At 40.9% G+C, this 20,859-nt stretch overlaps 1 protein-coding gene across 1 annotated transcript in view; it reads left to right on the top strand.

Moving 5' to 3' along the window:
* The window catches only part of tead1a (TEA domain family member 1a), a gene marked incomplete at its 3' end in the record, with an annotated part of 24,702 nt that extends 14,109 nt beyond the window's left edge, over nt 1–10,593 (top strand). Inside the window, exons 4-11 of the mRNA XM_080027416.1 lie at nt 699–830; nt 1,099–1,148; nt 4,069–4,130; nt 5,077–5,204; nt 6,643–6,816; nt 9,547–9,687; nt 10,147–10,299; nt 10,480–10,593. Coding sequence (XP_079883542.1) covers nt 699–830; nt 1,099–1,148; nt 4,069–4,130; nt 5,077–5,204; nt 6,643–6,816; nt 9,547–9,687; nt 10,147–10,299; nt 10,480–10,593 — 954 coding nt within the window. The remainder of the gene's footprint in view (nt 1–698; nt 831–1,098; nt 1,149–4,068; nt 4,131–5,076; nt 5,205–6,642; nt 6,817–9,546; nt 9,688–10,146; nt 10,300–10,479) is intronic.
* Between the last annotated feature and the right edge of the window lie 10,266 nt (nt 10,594–20,859).

Genomic DNA, 20,859 nt, shown 5'->3' with positions numbered 1-20,859 from the left:
CCAACTTACTCACACAAAGACAAAGCACTACATTTCCTTAATCCCTCAAAACAGGGGGAGGGAGGGGGGTTGAGATGTGAACACGTGGTTGGACACTGTGACCACTGCTGGATTTCTGCTGATTATGAGAAAAGGCAAAACAAGGTCAAACACTCTTTTATCCCATGTCAGCCACTTCCAGCAAGAAGCCTCTTGACATCTGTGAGGTTAAATAAATACTCAAAGACGGGGGAATTTTTTCTCGACAAAATGACTTTTTGTGAATATCTCCTCAAAATCTGCTTCTTGTCCGTACAGTGAGTCCGCTGGAAAGAAAAATCTGGTGTCAATCAATACACAGCCTAGACTCTGTAAACGGGCATGTTTACATGCTACAGCGGGGCCCCCTGTGTTAGCATACCAGTTTAAAGCGCCTAGGCTGTGTATTAACACCAGCCTTTTTCTTCCAAGATCATGAGATATCCACAGATTTTTACTAAAAGTGATTTTGTCGACAAAGTAAACATTCCCCAGAATTGCTTACCCCACCTTTAATTCGACAGGGCAGACTTTTGGAATTCTCTGCTTTCATGGCCTAGTGCAGTGCGGTGCTTTGAGTTTGGCGTTGGATATTTTTGGACCAGAATGTATTGAAATGTATTTATAATGAGAATGATGAAAAGGATAATGTGTGTATGTATTTATGTGTTGCCGTGCAGGACCAGAGTGCCAAGGAGAAGGCTCTGCAGAGCATCTCCGCCATGTCCTCGGCTCAGATCGTCTCAGCCTCCGCAATACACAGCAAGCTCCTGCCTGGCATCGTACGGGCCAGCTTCCCCAGCAACGCACAGGTAACACACACACACACACACACACACACACACACACACACTGTATCTTTTCACTATAAATATATACAGCAACCTGTTAGACATGCATGCTCAGTTTGAACTCATCACAACACTCACACACACACACACACACACACACACACACACACACACACACACACACACACACACACACACACACACACACACACACACACATGCTCTGCATCTGTGGTTGGCAGCCTCAGTCCAGTGTATTAACGTGTGTTTTGTGTGTGATTATTTTCAGCTGTGGCAGGGGATGATTCCTGGTGGACAGTCCACCTCCAACACAGAAGAGTAAGTGCTGCTCACCTCACACACTGATATCCAACTGAAGTAGTTACAGAATATAGAGCGGGTGGCTGTAGTTCCCAATATTATCATATACAGTAATTCATGATACTTTCTGAATATCGAAGATATCGCGATATTGATGGAATTTGCCTGTCTTCACCTTGGCAAAGTGACAAAATGTAATTGTTTATAACGAATGAATAGGGCTAACACCATAATATGTAGAGTTTAAAATTCTGTGGACCGCCCCCACCCCCCCCAACCCCCCCCCCCCCCCCCCCCCTAGTGGCTCTATGGTTGAAAAAGCGCGCTAAAGTGCCCTCAAGAGTGGTGAAAACGAGAGGAAATGCCTTATTGACTGCCCTTTTCAAGATTGGGTGCCCTCTACGGTGCCCCTACATACAATAAATTATGATGATGTGCCCTTAGAACAAGAAAATTCGATGACGTGCCTTAATGAGTGCCCTTATAGTCCCCTTCTGCCCGTCTGGTCCTTCTAGTGCCCTTATAGTGCCCTGATAGTTCCCTTCTGTCTGTCTGGTCCTTCTAGTGCCCTGATAGTGCCCTGATAGTGCCATGATAGTGCCCTGATAGTGCCCTTCTGTCCGTCTGGTCCTTCTAGTGCCCTTCTAGTGCCCTTCTGCCCGTCTGGTGCCCCCATGGTTGAAAAAGTGATGCTGAAGCGCCCTCTATGGTGGTGAAAATGAGAGAAAGTGCCTTATTGGCTGCCCTTTACACGTGAACAAAAATGATTGAGTGCCCTAGGTTGCCCCTCCATACAATAGGCCTAAATGATGATGATGTGCCCTCTGGAGCAAGAATATGGCAAACCGAAAAGACAAGTTGTGGTACTCTAATGAGGTGCAGCTGACGAACGGGGAATGCGAAAGAGGCGTTGCTTTCATGTGGCGTCGTTATGACAAACAGCTACATCGAGTGGTATTTAAAGCGGCTCCGAGTAACATTTAAATATCTTTTAAACAGCCTCATGTTTCCTCTCATAATCATAAATTACCTTTAACAGCAAACGAGACCATCAGTGCAAAGAAATACGTTTTTATATAGTTTTTATTACTGCGTTTGGTCTGGTCGCACACCCAGTCCGATTTTCGGTTCACACGTGCATGCTCTATGGTCACATATGCGTATTGGTCGCAGATTTCAGTGTGGCTCAGCAACGCGATTTGAGAAGCCTATCCCTCCAGGTGAGGGAAGGGGAGCGGGAGCCTTGTTTGAGACAGTTATTTGTCGTAATAATGACTGATAACGGGGCTGAACCATCAAAGAAAAAAAAAGAAAATGCAATGAAGAAAAGCTAAAAGGGAGAGTGATAGGCGGGCGGGAGGGCGTTGCCAAGCAACGTCGTATACACAATTTCACGGAGCGAACTAGACTGAATGAATGAGCGGTAGCCTACTAAAACAAAGTTTTCCTCACCAGCATCATCAGATGACCATTATTCATCTGAAATAGTCATTATTTACAACAACATAAACACATTACCTCATCGTGATCCATACTAACTGCCGTCTCTCGTTCATTCGCTTTGTGTGAGGACAAGGAATCTTTCAGCTCCGTGAGAGGTAACACTGCATCAACTCATTGCAATCAGGTGTGTGTGTCACTGACTGGCATTAGTTGATGCAGTGTCACTAACCACTCTCACGGAGCCAAAAAGAGTCCGGTGCCCTCACACTTTCAACACACGGACATGCACTATATTGCTTCCTGATCATTTGAATCTCGCACGCCAGGCACAAGCTAGAAAACAGCTTCACGACAGCTGGCGTCGTAAAAATACTACCGCTTTTGTCCAAAGGGGCCGCCAACGGGCCATTTTACTCGTAGTGGCTTTAAATCTCCACTGGCAAAAAGCGGATTAAGAGTATGTCCGTAACCATAGTGGAAAAGCGCAATTAGATGCCAAGTTAGAAAAACTATTTTTGCATAATCCGTTTAAAATGTATATACATTTTTTGAGTGTCAAGATCCGGTCCTCATTCAAGTATAGGTTATGTCATGCAAGAGAGACGATAATAGTCAGTCATCACCTCAACATGAAGGAAAACTTCCTTCAATATTTCCGTAGCTGGCTGTCAGCGGTCAAAGACTGTATGGTAGCGGCACATTGATTTTTCTCCTGTCTAATTTACTTAAATATTAGTAAAGATGAAAGCAGCAAGGCATCCTCCCTTCTTCTGCTAAAATGTGAAAGTGCAATCATTTTAGTGTTTATAAAGTCGCTAGAATTAGGTGAAACAGTGTCTTTGAAGCTACATTTTTTATGGGGGGGGGGCCCCAGATCCTCCTTTTAATTGTATGATCCCAACCGTTTTCCGATCTACAAACACAGTGTTTGGTGTTTCGTTACATTTCATTCTATTTAGCTGACTCTTTTATCCAAAGCAACTTCCATTAAGTGCATTCAACAAAGAAGGTACAAACTCAGAACAACAAGAATCACGTCAGTACTATAGCTGCAAATAAACCAAACTACAAAGTGCTTAAAGTCCAGGCAGCGCTGCCTTTAAGGCGCCGCTGGGGGAACAACACACCATCGAGTTAGAAATGTTGTCCATAATGTGCCCTTTTTATTTTTTGGCCCATGCCCTTCAAATAGTCTGAGTCCGCCACTGTGGGATCATTACGCTACTATAGTTCAAACCCCTTTCTTGTATTTAGTTTTGTCCTGCTGCTGTGACATGACACTGTTAGGAAGATGATTGTAGTAAATGAGGGGCTTGTATGTAGCTTTGCTCTCAGACTCTCTTGACCTGTTGGCCTCCCGCTGCCGTTCATACAAAAACACCAGAAGAGAATTCCCTCTTGTGTATAACGCGGGGAACAGCGTGACCCCACTATGTGCCTGTACTTTCTTCAGCCCTTTTTTTAATGCTGTGCCTCTTTGCCTTGTCTGTCTCAGCATCAAGCCCTTCTCCCAGCAAGCCTACTCCGTGCAGACAGCGGGGACCACCACAATCTCAGGTGAGAGAGAGAGACCCACCACCACAGGTACAATCATGTCCTTTTCTGTTGAAGCTCATATAGGCAGTGCACTCTCCTCCTGCCATTTAGGCCTGGCTCTCAACAGGGAGGTTTAGTCACTCTGCCCGGGCACCAGGGTGTATCTAGCCTGCCATGAGGTGTGTCTCCTGAAGAGGTCAGAAAGAAAGAAAGAAAGAAAGAAAGAAAGAAAGAAAGAAAGAAAGAAAGAAAGAAAGAAAGAAAGAAAGAAAAAAGACTATTCTTTCATATGTCGAGCCAAAACTAAAATACAACAAAATGGGCACAAGTGCTGTGACTAACGATGGTGACATACGGCTAACAAAAGCTACTGATATATAAGAAAGAGGGGGGGCCCTTAGCTCAGTTGGTAGGGCGTCCACCCGGGTTCGATTTCAGCCCGCGGACGTTCTCTGCATGTCACTCCCCTCTCTGACCCATTTCAACTCTGTCTCTACACTATCAATAAAGCATAAAAATGCCAAGAAAAATCTTTAAAAAAAAGAGAGAGACTTGCCCTTTGATATTTCACAGCACATTTTGACCATCTCATGAAGGTCCCTATTGCAGCTGTCAGTTACAATTGCACACATTTAATGACAAGAGAGGACAAGCTTCAGTAAATGGAGTGTGTGAGCTTTGAGACTTCCCGGTGTCCTCAACATTGTTACCCCTTTACACCTGCTTTTGTTAACAGCGCTTTAGTGCTGCACCCTTAACCCCAGGCGGGCTGTGTCCATGACACTCCAGTAATGGCAGCTATGTTACACATTTGTAGCATAGAATAATGCGAGCATTACTGCTAACCCTGTTAAATAGCATAATTGTTACATGAAGCCAATGGTGAAGTGATGTTAATCCGACTGTGTGTGTGTGTGTGTGTGTGTGTGTGTGTGTGTGTGTGTGTGTGTGTGTGTGTGTTGTCTAGCCTATGAGCCTCCCACCGCAGCCCAAACACACAGGGAGCCGGCGTGGCAAGGTCGCTCCATCGGTACCACCAAACTACGACTGGTGGAGTTTGCGTCTTTTCTGGAGACGCAAAGGGACCAGGAATCAGTGAGTACAACACACACGCATGCACGCACGCACACACACACACACACACACACACACACACACACACACACACACACACACTCACACACACACACACACACGCAGATAGAGCACCAGTGTACAATAAGAAGCAGTCCCTATTGTCTCGTAAACAGAGATGATAGATAACCCCCGCGACAGAGAACAGCGTTAAAGCCCTTTGTGTGTATCCCTGGTATGAATAACCTTTGAAAAGCTCTATCGGTGTGTCTGCTCAGTCTATCTGTCATCCTGCCACACTGTGGACTCACTGTCATTATTCTACCTCGGGCTCACAGACAGCTGGCATTCATCTTGTTGCTTTTCTGTTTGGCTGGTTGAAAAAAAAAACAACCTCAGACCGTTCTGTGTTTACTTTGAAACAGGCTCTGTTGTTGAGAGAGGTGACACGTTATGTTACATGACTGTAAATAAGGGGCGGCACAGGTAGAAACATTTTACCGCACGGGAAATGTATCCGTCAGCTTAAATGGTTACTAACTAGTGCACACATGACAATTTTTTTTTATAGGAAAAGGAAAATTCTGAAATTAAAAAAAAGAAAGGTCACAAATCTATTTAGTTCATATTCAGGAAAGTATTGTTACAATGGTGTTTTATTGCAATTTGCAACATGGCAGAGGTGTACAAATGTGACAATCTTGTAGTATCACACCAACATTTGACTCCCAGACTGAAAGACACTAAATATACCACTGTGTGTATGTATTCAGGCCTAAAAAAGCACGTCAGATATTTTTTTTCCTTTGCTATGAAACATTTCAAATGATTTTTATTATTTTTACTCACTTTAAAAGTTACTCACTAGTGCCTCTTGTGGTCAAAAACCTCATGGGACACCTTTTAATTTCCGAGCTCTGGGGGTCTCCGTTATGTCACTACAACCTGTGTAGTCTCTTGTTTCTTGCGCTGTTTGAAAAGCGTCCAAAACCTGTAAAATGGGATCCTATAGTTTGCATCGATCACAACTTACACACAAACCCAGATGTCAACCTAAATGTCCAAAGTAAAAACGTCCTGTGTTCCAAAACCAATATGTGCATGTCAAATGCAGTATGCAGTATGCCAAAAATGACCAAATGCCATCCAATATCTTTTTGCAGTATTAGTGGAGCGGCTAATTGCTTATTTTTTTTTATATCTTTTTTTATTTTTTAACCCATGGAGACTGCTCATGCCAATTTTCACGCTTGTATCACACATTTGAAAGATTGTAGCACTGTAGCCGCTCCACTCTATAGAAACACAGCAAGCTTTAGCATGTAGTAAAGAAAGTCAAAAAATGTTAAAGTATGGGAGAATTTGGAACGCAGGGGACATGTGTTGGTTCGGTATCTGTCTTTCTCTTGCTGCCTTATCACTGTCTCTCCTAAAATCTTTTTGTATCCCTCCCCTACAGTACAACAAGCACCCGTTTGTGCACATCAGCCAGAGCAGCCCGAGCTACAGCGACCCCCTGCTAGAGTGTGTGGACATCAGACAGATCTATGATAAGTTCCCCGAGAAGAAAGGTGGCCTCAAGGAGCTGTTCAGCAAGGGGCCGCATAACGCATTCTACCTGATCAAGTTCTGGGTGAGCAGACAAACCTACTACTTTCTTTTATTTACCTACCTCCTGTTCTATGCAAGAGCTTGTTTTTATATTTCAATTTGATCTCTACAGCAGTTTTATATCCGTCTGAAATAATGACGAGCTCAGAGAGTGTTTGAGACACAGTAAAGCATTTAGTTTTATCGAGATTATTTTGGACAATAATTGGCAGTGTTAGCGTGTACCCCGCTTTTATCCCTAGTATTTATCCACCCAGTGCCATTTTCTTTGTCTGTACTTATGTGCGCGTGTGTGTGTGTGTGTGTGTGTGTGTGTGTGTGTGTGTGTGTGTGTGTGTGTGTGTGTGTGTGTGTGTGTGTGTGTGTGTGTGTGTGTGTGTGTGTGTGTGTGTGTGTGTGTGTGTGTGTGTGTGTGTGTGTGTGTGTGTGTGTGTGTGTGTGCGTGTGTACGTGTGTGTGTGCATGTGTGTGTGTACGTGTGTGTGTGTGTGTGTACTGTCTTTTCACCTGGGATATGTGTTGATGAAAGCACATTCGCTTTGTTTGAACACCTGCTCACCTCCTGGCACACAGGTTGCTCTGTCTCCACCTGTGTGTGTGTGTGTGTGTAGGTGTGTGTGTGTGTGTCTTTGTGTGTGGGTTTGTGTCTGTGTGTTTCTGTGTGTTAGTAAATCATAATCTGTAAAAAGCAATGGCTTTCGATAAAGTCGAAATAACCTGATAGTCTTGAAAGAGTCTCTGACCAATTTCAGACTGGGTCTCCAGTGGGTTACATGTGAAAAGACAGATTTTATTCTGATCTTCCAAGCTGCTGTGGGACTTGAATCCTGCTGGCTCTTGTATGCTCACCTAAGCTGGTCTGTGTATTAGACCGTCCTCCCCTCTCTTTAAGACACAGATTCAAATTTCAAATAGTATATACAGGTGAAACAATATTAGAATATCGTGCAAAAGTCCATTTATTTCAGTAATTCAACTTAAAAGGTGAAAATAATATATTGTATAGACTCATTACATGCAAAGTGAGATATGTCAAGCCTTTATTTGTTATCATTTGGATAATTATGGCTTACAACTTATGCAAACCCAAATGTCAAAATCTCTGAAAATTTTAATATTACATGAAATCAATAAAAAGGGGATTTTAAATACAGAAATGTCGGCCCTCTATAAAGTATACTCATCCATATGTACTCAGTTCTTGGTTTGGGGCCCCTTTTGGATGAATTATTGCCTCAATTCCAATTCATTTTCCATGATATTCTAATAATATGAGTATCACCTGTATATGGTGAAGTAAGTGGCCGGCAGACAAAGGTTAGCTAGTTCTGCTTTATTGTTTGTATTTTTAAACTGCATGTTGTTTCACTATAAAGCCTCAAGACTTATCAATGTGTTTAGGAGAATGTAACACTGTTAGTAGTAGTAGAGTCATGCATGGGAGCAGGAGCACATAGACCTGTTACGTAGGATCAGTATACACAGTGGATGTACAAGTGATGAGATGTGCTTCTAGCATGACAACAATCCACAGTTTTATTTTTGTGTGTGCTTGTGAATGAATGTACAAGTGTTTGACTTAGCATAGTGTAAGTGTATGTGTGTGCGTGTGTGTGTGTGTGTGTGTGCATGTGTTTGTGTGTGTGTGTGTGCCCCTTAGATAACTGATTACAAATAGTACAAACCCTTCTCCGCTTCTCTCTGCCGGTGATCCAGGTGCAGCATGTTCTCACTGCTCTGATTAAACCACTTCAATGCTTTAATGCTCCCGATGAAGAAAAATATAAGATTTGCTTTAACCATTTCAAAATCAGCTGCCCACCGCTGTCTGCAGGGTACAGGTTGGTCTGTACCAACACATGCTGTGCAGCCATACATGACTCGCTTTTTAATCCTAGAGAGTCCAAAGATAGCATAAAGATAGCATAAATATAGCATAAAGATAGCATAAAGATAGCATATATGCCCGGCTGAATTTGGGGAACTAAAAGGATGAGCAGAACATCTATTCAAGTCAGGTAAGTTCGATTAATAGATAAGCCCAAAAAAGGGCTTCATAATGTGGACAGCATTACACCCTCTATCCTAAGACTCTCAATTCAGATAAGGGTTAGAAACCTTCCTAAATGAAACCTTTACTTATGGAAAATAAGATAGTAGCACAGGATACATAGCCCTCTCTCCCCTCATAGATAAATGTTCAGTAGACATTGTGTGTTCAAATTTGACATCATTTCTTTTTAATGTAAATTTACAATATGGAGAATTCGAATAAGAATGTATATTTTTAGAATAAATATCAAATATGTTTGATAATCAACAACCCTTTTCTTTAAGGAGTTGTCACAGGGACTATTTCTCCAGTTGAAAGTAGTTCCAATGAAAACTGCGCTGACCCTCACTGTAATGTGCAGCTGAAGCCTTATTAGCTAGACAAATGCAACAGTCTTTCACATGTTTATTTAACTGACGAGACAAACCTTTGATATCAGTTGTAGTTTTGTCCGCACATCTGTGTGTAGTTTGAGCATGCCATGGCTCAGTGAGTGAGCTACCAGCAGAGGGCGCTGTCTGCTACCTTATTGGTGGCAGAAAGCGGACCAACGCTCCTCTGCCACTGTTTGTTCCAATGTTTTTTTCTGGGAGTGAATGGATGTGATTGTTGGGTTCTGATCAGCACCCATTCATACTCTGATTAACAGTAGTAATATATAGATACATATTTATATATATATTGCTCTTCTGTTACCAGGCGGACCTGAATCATAACATGCAGGACGACCCAGCCGCCTTCTATGGAGTCAGCAGCCAATACGAGAGCTCAGAGAACATGACCATCACCTGCTCCACCAAGGTCTGCTCCTTCGGCAAGCAGGTGGTCGAGAAGGTGGAGGTGAGGAGCACCGATTTCCATTTGTTGTGCTGTGCTCTGGCTAGCGGCTCTAAACCCCAGGATGTTTTTTTCTTTTGTGAACATAAATGTCTGCTGTACTGCTCTTCATCACTGAAGTCAAATAACAATTGAAAGTCCGCGGCACAGATCTCTTTGGCGACCCACAAGCATGCTCCTCTTTCCATGTTTAATTCAGAACCACACATATTATTGACACACGAGTTTTAAGTGACACATGTGTTTTTATTATTACGAGGTCAAGCAATCAAGTGGAATAAAATGCAACCAAGTATACGGAGATTTTATTTGGTATAGTGCTATATAGAGTTCAAAGGCTGTTGGATGGATAAAGCTCACGACTAGCAAACTGACAGATTGTGGCGATGCCCTGCAGTTGTCAGTTATCGCATTTTTTTTTTGGTAACATAGGCCTAACCTATTCCTCCCCCTCCCTCTCAGACGGAGTACGCGAGGTTTGAAAATGGCCGCTTCATCTACAGAATCAACCGCTCTCCCATGTGTGAATACATGATCAACTTCATCCACAAGCTCAAGCACCTGCCTGAGAAATACATGATGAACAGTGTGCTGGAGAACTTCACTATTCTACTGGTGAGGACATCAGTCATTGCTTCATAGTTTCTAGTATGAATAAGTGAATGGTGTGTGTGTGTGTGTGTGTGTGTGTATTTAAATACACATCTTTCACCATACATCATTTATTATAACTTTTTTTATTCCTTCTTTCCTCTATGTGTGTGTGTGTGTGTGTGTGTGTGTTTGTGTGTCCAGGTTGTGAGCAACAGAGACACTCAGGAGACCTTGCTGTGCATGGCGTGTGTGTTCGAGGTGTCCAACAGCGAGCACGGAGCACAGCACCACATCTATCGACTCATCAAAGAATAACACACACACTTAGGCATGCACACACACACACACACACACACACACACACACACACACACACACACACACGCACACACACACACACACAACCACACACACACACACACACAGATGGCCTTTGCTTGGTGATAAATGGCGACATTGGAGGCAAAATGTCCAAAAACTGAATTCTACAGAAGTGTCTTTCAGCCTTAACAGGTGAAGGGGAAGAAAGTTGTTGCATTTTCACGGCAACTTGCAAAGAACAGCACGGTTCTGGGTCACCTTTAATTAACATCAGATGTGACACTCTTGTCCAATTGGAGCGTTTCAACAGGTAAATATTAAAGGTCACATATTATGCACAATTTCAGTTTCAAATCTGTGATTTGGGTTTTGTGGGTGTAGTGTCCAAAAACCCTTTATGTTTCTCACAGTGCCATTGCTAAATCAAATCTTTTCAGCCTGTGTCTAAAATGATCCATTTTAGAGCCTGCCTCTTTAAGCCCCGCCTTTAAAAGAGCCTAGTCGATTCCGATTGGCCCTGAAACTAACTGCCAACGTTAGATTCAGGGGTATCTGGGGATGTGCTTATCACAGGAGGAGGCAGTGCTAAGTTAGGTTGGCTTCTCCCCTTATGACATCATAATGGGAGAAACAGCTGACTGGGGTTTTTGAACACAGGTTTTCAGAAAGGTGGAGAAAAAGAGAGAGGATACTTCTTGTCAGACTTTGGGAGTCTCCAGTCCTGACAGTGGGGACCCATATTAATATAGAAAAAGTGAATTTTTTCATAATATGTGACCTTTAACTCTAACCTGAATATAACATGTTCATTGGCTGTTCAAAAAAAAAACAGCACAACGTCAGTGCAGCCATAGAAACACATCACAATCAACTTTCTTTTTCCCTCCTTTCTCCCAGTAAATTAGCAATTTTGATTTTCTGATGACGGAAATGAAAGTGGTATTTTTGATATGCGCTTTTGGGAAAGTCAACCCAGGGAGAGAAAAAAAAACGATCTCACAATTTTCCCCCACTTTGACTAAAGTATGGTTTTGTATGTATGTATGTATGTATGTATGTATGTATGTATGTATGTATGTATGTATGTATGTATGTATGTATGTATGTATGTATGTATGTATGTATGTATGTATGTATGTATGTATGTATGTATGTATGTATGTATGTATGTATGTGTGTGTGTGCGCGTGTGTGTTATCTCCCAAGATAGTGACGGACACTGAAGGTCAGACCCTGTGTATGATTAATAACCAGAGAAGGATATAACACTAGTTGCTCACTCCTGCGTTATGGTATAGTACTGTGTAGAGGTGGTTCTGTACAGATAGCCACTGCAAATTGTGTGAGCTGCGTCCTTGCACAAAAAGAGGTTTGTCCCAAAGAAAATAAATCAAATTTTTACCTTTTTTGTATGTTTTCCTAAGAAAAAATAAATAAATAAAAAAGAATAGCTTCTAAACTTTGGGGAAATTGTTTATTGACAGTAGCATATAGATTATATTTTAATTCCAAGAACATTATCTAAAACTGTATGTTAATAAGAAAAAAAAAAGTATAAGTGAAATTGAACAATTCAGGTATCTTTTTGTGCAACAAGTGACTCTATCATCAAGGTTGAATAAAATAAATGAGCATTTTTAAAGCTAGAACCCTTGACATTTCAGGCCTGTCTGATTTCAGAAACTCTTTAGGATTCTAACTTTAAATGTCAAATATAATTGTGGTCAGTCCATTTGGGAAGCACTGTGAATCTCAAACTATACAACAACGCCACTCCGGGTGTATGAGGGAAGGAACACTCTTTGAAAACAACGATCTTTCCAATCAGGTTTCACCTTGCAAATTGAACTTAGCTTACTTTCTGTATATATATTCTCGCACCAGCTAACTCGAGCTTTAACGTGTCCATGCTGACAAATGTGTCCAATAACTCAATGTTGTCCATATATTAATCGAAGATCGCTGGCTCTACATGATGTTGAAATAGTCGAATATACACAGTTCCTGTTAATCAGTCCAAGATAGGTTATAGCTTATCAGCTCAGATATAAAGTCATTTATCAATCAAAACCAAAAACTGTTAATGAAGTGTACTGTAGCAGTGGGTGGATTCGTCTGTGTCATGCTCAGCAGCATGAAGTGCCTTTGGTTGGGAAACGGCAGTAGTCCAATCTGTTTCACATAAAGTCCTGATCATTTGATGTTGTCGATGGTGTATAGAAAGGCTGAATATAAAGAACACATTATGGATTGTCATAAGTTCCTGTTTTTCAATGTCTGAGGGCTAATCCCCCGAATGCCATATTTAAATGGCTGTTTCTTGTTGTAACTTGTAGACGGCACTGATTCATCCTAAAGAATACCAACTGTTTTTTATTTCCGACAGGATGTTAATGAGGTGCTGTCTTCAGCAGCATTTACATGTACTAAGTTGTGTGTTACATGTAGGTCTATGTGTGACGGAATTCATGTTCATAGTGTCTGGTGCCTCTTTTATATAAAATTGACTTTGTTCTAAGAGAGAAATTCTAATTTGCGTATCTTTACATCCCAGCTGTAAAATACATGTTTCTGGGAAGAAGTCCTTTTTGGTGGAAGGTGTTTTACTTTATAAACTTTAAAGTGAAGTTAAGACATTTACGGAACTAAATGTATGTGCCTTCATGCTGAGATTTAGATGAGAAGATTTAGACCACTCTTGTGTCTGTATGAGGCTGTGTTCATGAGACTGTTAGCTCAATTTAGCTTAGTATAGCTTAGCATAAAGACTGGAAACTGGGGGAACCGACTAGCATGGCTTTGTCCAAAGATAACAAAATCTTTCCGGGCAAAAACAAGAAAATGTTAAACATGTCGTGTTTTACTAGACGTTATTGTGCCTGACCAAGCAATGTCATTTTAAAATCAGCATGTAAAACATTTTCGTATAGATTAGACAAATGAGTTAGCATGTTAAGTGACCTTTGAAGGTGCTGTTAATGGGAAATATTTACATTTTAGACAGAGGCACGCTAGCTGTTTCCCCCCGTTTTGAGTCGTTTTGCTAAGCTAAGCTAAACAGCCGCTTGCTGTAGCTCAATGTTTAGCATGCAGGCAAAGAAGCGGTATCAATCTTCTCATCGAACTTCTTGGCAAGAGAGCAAAGAGTGCATTTCTCAAAAATGTCAAAGTACTTCTTTAAAAGACGATGCCACCTTACAATTATCCACACAATACACACAACCTTTAACATATTATAACAATAAAAAAAAAACATATGCTGAATTTCACTTACCGAGACTCACAGGGTACTGTTTCCTGTGTGACCAACTGGAGTATAGTGTCTACAATTCCCAGTTACTGGCAAAACATTGCAGATGTATTTTGTGATCAGGTCCACTTTTAACCATTTTACCAGACCTAAAATGAGCCACCTTTAGTCAGAAGGGACCAGCTGTTATGTTTAGTCTTAAAGAGTGGTGACTCATATCTGCCTGGCGTGGTTTGCCATCAATCTTCTAAACTGTTAAGATCTGACATTGTCCCAAAAAAAAAAAAAACCCACTATATTTATATTCCATTTTGTCAAAAGGCTCCTGTGTGGTGTCTCTCAAGGTTACGGCCACCTGTCCCAACAAAACACTGGCTTTTCAATACAACAGTGAATCATTCTGTTAGGGAAAAAAAAACCTTCAAAATTCCCCGCCTGTTTGCAAGCCGACAACAATAGAGCTTCATAGCAGAGTGCCGACATGTAACGTCTACGTGAAAACCTATAACACACTGCCTCAGAGCGGGCTGATGTTGCAATAATGACCCTCTGTCTGGACATTGTCTACCACCGCCGGCTTACCAAAGACATTCATCACGTGACATGGAATACAGAGAAGGGACAAGTTAGAGTAACCACTCGCTTCTGCCAAAACAATTGAATTAAACATTTGTTTAAAGGAAAAGTAGGCTACTATCAACCTAGAAAAACATATGAAGCTGGTGGGCTACACTGGAAAACTGTACAGATGTTAGGGAAAAAGAGAAAATGCACAAAATAAAATAAAAGTGTGCTTAACATGTTTTTGTCTTTTAAAGCTATAGTGCGTATCTTTTTCACATGAATGAATGCCGGTTACATTCAAGCCATCGGCAAACGAGTTGACACAAAGTTGATTAGGCTCCACAAAACTCTCTCTGTATTTCTCAGTATGTCAGCGTAAACTGGTGTCGCCCCCACCCCGGACACTGGTGCAGGAGCTCAGAAAAATCCCAAGCCCTAGAAATGTTTCAGTTGTTGATACTTCTGCTAAGAAATAAACCTTAACGTACAGCAGAAGGTAAAAAATACATGCGTTATCCATACATTTAATTACCGGTACTCAGGATTCCTCATTGGGGCAACAGAATTTACGCACAATAGCTTTAACGCATATTAATTGACCTTATCAAATAATGACAATTATCATCTTGTTTGATAGACTGGACACCTGTATTAGAAGGCCACTGCTTGTCAAACTTTACAGGGATCTACTTTTCTGTAGGACTTCACTGTTAAATGTCCACTCATTTAACAATTTAATTTAACTAAAAAAACGTGCATACACTGATTAAGTGACACAGAACAGTGTAAACACAGGGCCTATAGGTCGTTCAAAAGGTTTCAGAGTTCAGTAAAACTGCAAAAGTGTCGGAATCATCGTGGTTTGTGTTGTTAATGTTGTCCTGTACTTGAAGGTTGGATATTTATCTTCTTTTTCAAAACCACACGAGGCACAGAAATCCTGTTTGTAATCGATTCCAAAATGGCCTTGAATCTTTTTCTCGCTCCGGTGCAAGTGCAGCACACCTGTGTGTTTGTGTGTGTGTGTGTGTGTGTGTGTGTATGTGTGTGTGTATGTGTGTGTGTGTGTGTGTGTGTGTGTGTGTGTGTGTGTGAGTGTGAGTGTGTGCACCACTGAGGCTTTTTTTGATAAGGTGCTTTGTATAAAAGGTGACAATAGCGTTTATTATACAGATGTTGTGTATATCTTTGATATTCTAATGTTTAAAAAGAGAAAGTACATTTAGGGAAAAGCCAAAAGCTAGTAATGTGTGTTTATTGGTACTGCACAGGGTCTGATCTTTGCTTTGTAATCTTCTTCTTTTTTTTCTCCCCCCTCATGGCTAAAAGTATGTTAGATATTTTCTAGCTTTGTAGAGACTTTGTATGCATATGCTATTCAGTTTTAATAAATGGTCAGTTCCAAACTGTGTTCTGGGTGTTTTGTCTTTATTCATTAGTCGCACATTAATAAGAATGTCATTTTAAATCAAAATAAGAAAAAAAATGTTTTGGGTTATATTTTATTCAAATTGTATTATTAGAACTGTAACCACATGACCTATGTTCTACAATTAGGTCACCCGGTTACAATTGAGCCATCTCCATGACAACTGAGCAAAGTCCAAGCCGCTGAGGTCCATGCGGTTGAAAGCACTCAAAATAAATGCCAGCTGGTGTTCCCCCCAGTCACTGCTTCTCTGTTGGCTAAGCACATTTTTTTGCCTTGCATTTTCCAGCACCTGAAAAAGAAACCACATCAGTTCATACTGTGCAGCTCAAATCTTTCCACCAAATGGGTGACATTTCAACCCCAACTCTTCCAAATTAAACTAACACATACAGGTCCTTCTAAAAAAATTAGCATATTGTGATAAAGTTGATTATTTTCCATAATGTAATGATAATAATTGAACTTTCATATATTTTAGATTCAATGCACACCAACTGAAATATTTCAGGTCTTTTGTTGTTTTAATACTGATGATTTTGGCATACAGCTCATGAAAACCCCAAATTCATCTACAAAAATTAGCATATCATGAAAAGGTACTCTAAACGAGCTCTTAACCTAATCATCTGAATCAACTAATTAACTCTAAACACCTGCAAAAGATTCCTGAGGCTTTTAAAAACTCCCAGCCTGGTTCATTACTCAAAACCGCAATCATGGGTAAGACTGCCGACCTGACTGCTGTCCAGAAGGCCATCATTGACACCCTCAAGCAAGAGGGTAAGACACAGAAAGAAATTTCTGAGCGAATAGGCTGTTCCCAGAGTGCTGTATCAAGGCACCTCAGTGGGAAGTATGTGGGAAGGAAAAAGTGTGGCAGAAAACGCTGCACAACCAGAAGAGGTGACCGGACCCTGAGGAGGATTGTGGAGAAGGGCCGATTCCAGACCTTGGGGGACCTGCGGAAGCAGTGGACTGAGTCTGGAGTAGAAACATCCAGAGCCACCGTGCACAGGCGTGTGCAGGAAATGGGCTACAGGTGCCGCATTCCCCAGGTCAAGCCACTTTTGAACCAGAAACAGCGGCAGAAGCGCCTGACCTGGGCTACAGAGAAGCAGCACTGGACTGTTGCTCAGTGGTCCAAAGTACTTTTTTCGGATGAAAGCAAATTTTGCATGTCATTCGGAAATCAAGGTGCCAGAGTCTGGAGGAAGACTGGGGAGAAGGAAATGCCAAAATGCCTGAAGTCCAGTGTCAAGTACCCACAGTCAGTGATGGTCTGGGGTGCCACGTCAGCTGCTGGTGTTGGTCCACTGTGTTTTATCAAAGGCAGGGTCAATGCAGCTAGCTATCAGGAGATTTTGGAGCACTTCATGATTCCATCTGCTGAAAAGCTTTATGGAGATGAAGATTTAATTTTTCAACAAGACCTGGCACCTGCTCACAGTGCCAAAACCACTGGTAAATGGTTTACTGACCATGGTATTACTGTGCTCAATTGGCCTGCCAACTCTCCTGACCTGAACCCCATAGAGAATCTGTGGGATATTGTGAAGAGGAAGTTGAGAGACACCAGACCCAACACTGTGGATGAGCTTAAGGCCGCTATCGAAGTATCCTGGGCCTCCATAACACCTCAGCAGTGCCACAGGCTGATTGCCTCCATGCCACGCCGCATTGAAGCAGTCATTTCTGCGAAAGGATTCCCGACCAAGTATTGAGTGCATAACTGAACATAATTATTTGAAGGTTGACTTTTTTGTATTAAAAACACTTTTCTTTTATTGGTTGGATGAAATATGCTAATTTTTTTAGATAGGGATTTTTGGTTTTTCTTTACTTTTTTGCCAAAATCATCAATATTAAAACAATAAAAGGCTTGAACTACTTCAGTTGTGTGTAATGAATCTAAAATATATGAAAGTCTAATGTTTATCAGTACATTACAGAAAATATTGAACTTTATCACAATATGCTAATTGTTTGAGAAGGACCTGTATATTTAACCATTCAAAACATATATTGGTCAATCTCAGGAAATTGTGTTGAATTTTTAACTAGGTTTATAATACTGTATATTGAACATAGAATCACACAGCAGTGCAAACATTTTGAGATTTCTGCAGGATTTGTTTCATTATATTTCATACTAAAGTTTTGTGTTAGAGAGTGGGGACAGGTTAAAAATGCTATTTTTCAGTGTAAACTGTAGTTTTTATCAGTGTTATAAAATACATATCTTAAATTCACAATAAGGTCAATGTGGAAGAGACATTGCTTAAAGAGGACCTATTGTACTTTTTGACTTTTATGACCTATAAACGTTGTTATAATGATTTATAGTCATGTTTAACCATACTAGCGTATCAAATAATGACGTACATGCATTTAGACGTATTCCCTGCTGACCGTCTGGGGTGGCTGTGCAGAGCACTAAACACTAGGGCAGCCGGTCGAGAAATCACGTGTTCAAATCGGTTCAGAATTCCCTGATATTCTTGTCGTCACGAAAAGCGGATGTTTCCATGTATGGTAATGCTGCAACGTGCTGCTCAGGCAAGCTCCGGCCATGCCCCCACCTTCCTGCTCTCAAATCTGCCCGGGCGCTGCTGAAAATGTTCCGGAAGGAAGGTAACCAATCTCAACGGAGTGGGGTTTGCAGGAGGGGGGGAGGGGGCGGAGAAGCACAAAGCCGAGTGTGGAGAGAGACTGTTGTGCTCGCTCAGATGAGAGGAAGAGTTTCCCGAAAATCTACATGTTTTTTTGTGATGTGATTCGTGTCAGGTTGCTCTATAGCAGTTTTTAACAAGAAATTAAGACCAGAAAAGTAGTATAATAGGAGATCTTTAATAAATGAATGTATGTTATATTTAATTTTCATGTAAATGTATACCTTTGAAGGCTTGGGGAAAGAAATGTCACCCATTTCGTGGAATGGCCCGGGTAACACGGTTGACAGAAAATTCTCGGACACGCACAAACTGGATAATTTAATGTATATTAATGATTCAAATTGTTTATGAAACACCTTCATCATATTATAATGATTATTGTGAACAAATAATGATGAAAATAATTCTCAAAAAAACATAGTTTATTGTTTTTTTTAAAGCAACACCTGATATGCAGCAATTAGGACAGCACAACAACAGCAACTTCTACATAGTATAGAATATGCATTTTCTGAAAAAAAATATGGAACTGGTTGACCTTTTAAGTGAAAGGAAAGATAACTGCCCCAATATGAAATTGATTACTGATTTTAGTATGATTAAAGGAACTATTTTGTACAATGTATAGATACAACCCATGGACATGACATGTACCCCTAATTATAGAATGACTCTCATACTGTGCAGCACAAATCTTTCTTTGTCCTGCAAATGATCCCATATCAATATATACACAAAGCATCAACAGGCAGTGTATAGTAAAGTCAAGCAATTCTGCAATTTCCTTCTGTAAACAATACACAAAGTAGTGTAGTATGTAAGCATACGAGAATCCAGCATTTCATTTGATGGTTATTTGCCTAAGCAGCTGGCAATAACTTTAAGATGATTTAGTCCAATGTAAACTTATGTTATGTAGAGCCTCACAGCACTACAGCAGGTGCATGTCAATCCAATTGTGCATTTTACTATATGAACACCAGGGGGAGCCATACTCAAAGGAATCCAACCCAAAGCTTGTCCAAGGCTCTTCATCTTCTACACAGTATGTTCATGATGATCATATCATATGCATATATTTGCATAAACAGCCCAACTCACTCGTATGCATTTATAATTAAAATAGTGGAAAAAAAACTGATTGTTAGTTCAACTATTTGATTTTTTATTTATTGTAGAGCTGATTGGCATTGGGGAAAAGCTCCTTTTTCATCCATCAGTGTGGACCTGTGATTTAAAAGGAAATCAAGCTTTTTTTGGGTTCGTCTGACTTTGCTTTGTGGTCACATGTGAAACTGGACGAACCAATCCCCCTTGACAACCAATAAGACGTCTGGCAGTCGGATGTGATGACTCCATAGAAGGAAAAAAAACACCAACATGCTGTTTATCTCACATGCCAGACGCTGTTCTGACAATCCTCTTTATCCAGAATCTAGTGTGTTTGTACTGCAAGCTCTATGTGTGTGTGTGTGTGTGTGTGACATTGTGTCCGTGTTTGGAATAGTGTGTGTTATTGGTGTGGGTTTGCACTTAAGCAGTTATCTTACAAACAGACAAACCTGGCCTGATGCATCCGTCTGAGCTATAAACAGACTAATGGGGCGGCGTGGGGATGAACACTCGCCATTAGTGTAATGCTCACACACACACACACACACACACACACACACACACACAGACAAACAAACAAACAAAAAAAAAAGCATGCACACCGACACACTCTCAGTGCAGGCTAATCCTTTTATGAATTTCTGCGTACCATATTGTGGGCTGAAAAATTTGAAAGAGCAGATTATGGGGTCAGACACTATATGAGAACCATGGTTACCGGGTGTAATAGATGGATTTGTTTTCTGCCTTATGGCCCGAGCCCAGCTGAGCTTTATCATGCTGGAGCATTCAGCCGTGCTGGGAAGATGAGACTGTACAACAATGCATACTGCAGCGTAGCAATGCTGAGTAAGAGCTCCATTGCTGCTCTATACATTTTAGTCTGTGCATCCACAAGTACAAAACCACAGCAAGGATCAACGCTGTACAGACCTTGACTACTGAGAACAAGGGATTCTTAATCAAAACATAAACTCAGTAAAGAAATCCAGGTGTAACGACAAAAGGTACATCCCTTCACTTGTTTTGCTGACAAAAAGTATGGATTTACATACAGCAGTGGAAAGAGTTCTGAAATATCTCTACAGTATATTTCTTTTTTAGAATATACCTCATTGCAGGTGCCAAAGCATTATCTTCTCACAATTTTATTTTCCATATATACAGCATTCCTACAATATCTACATATGTTGTAGTGGGAATATATAATAAAATAAATTATAATTTAA

This window comes from Ammodytes marinus (genome assembly GCF_949987685.1).
Source record: "Ammodytes marinus genome assembly, chromosome: 5".
Classification (NCBI taxonomy): Eukaryota; Metazoa; Chordata; class Actinopteri; order Uranoscopiformes; family Ammodytidae; genus Ammodytes; species Ammodytes marinus.
The sequence above is the reverse complement of the archived record's forward strand: the minus strand, read 5'-3'. Positions and strand labels throughout refer to the sequence as shown.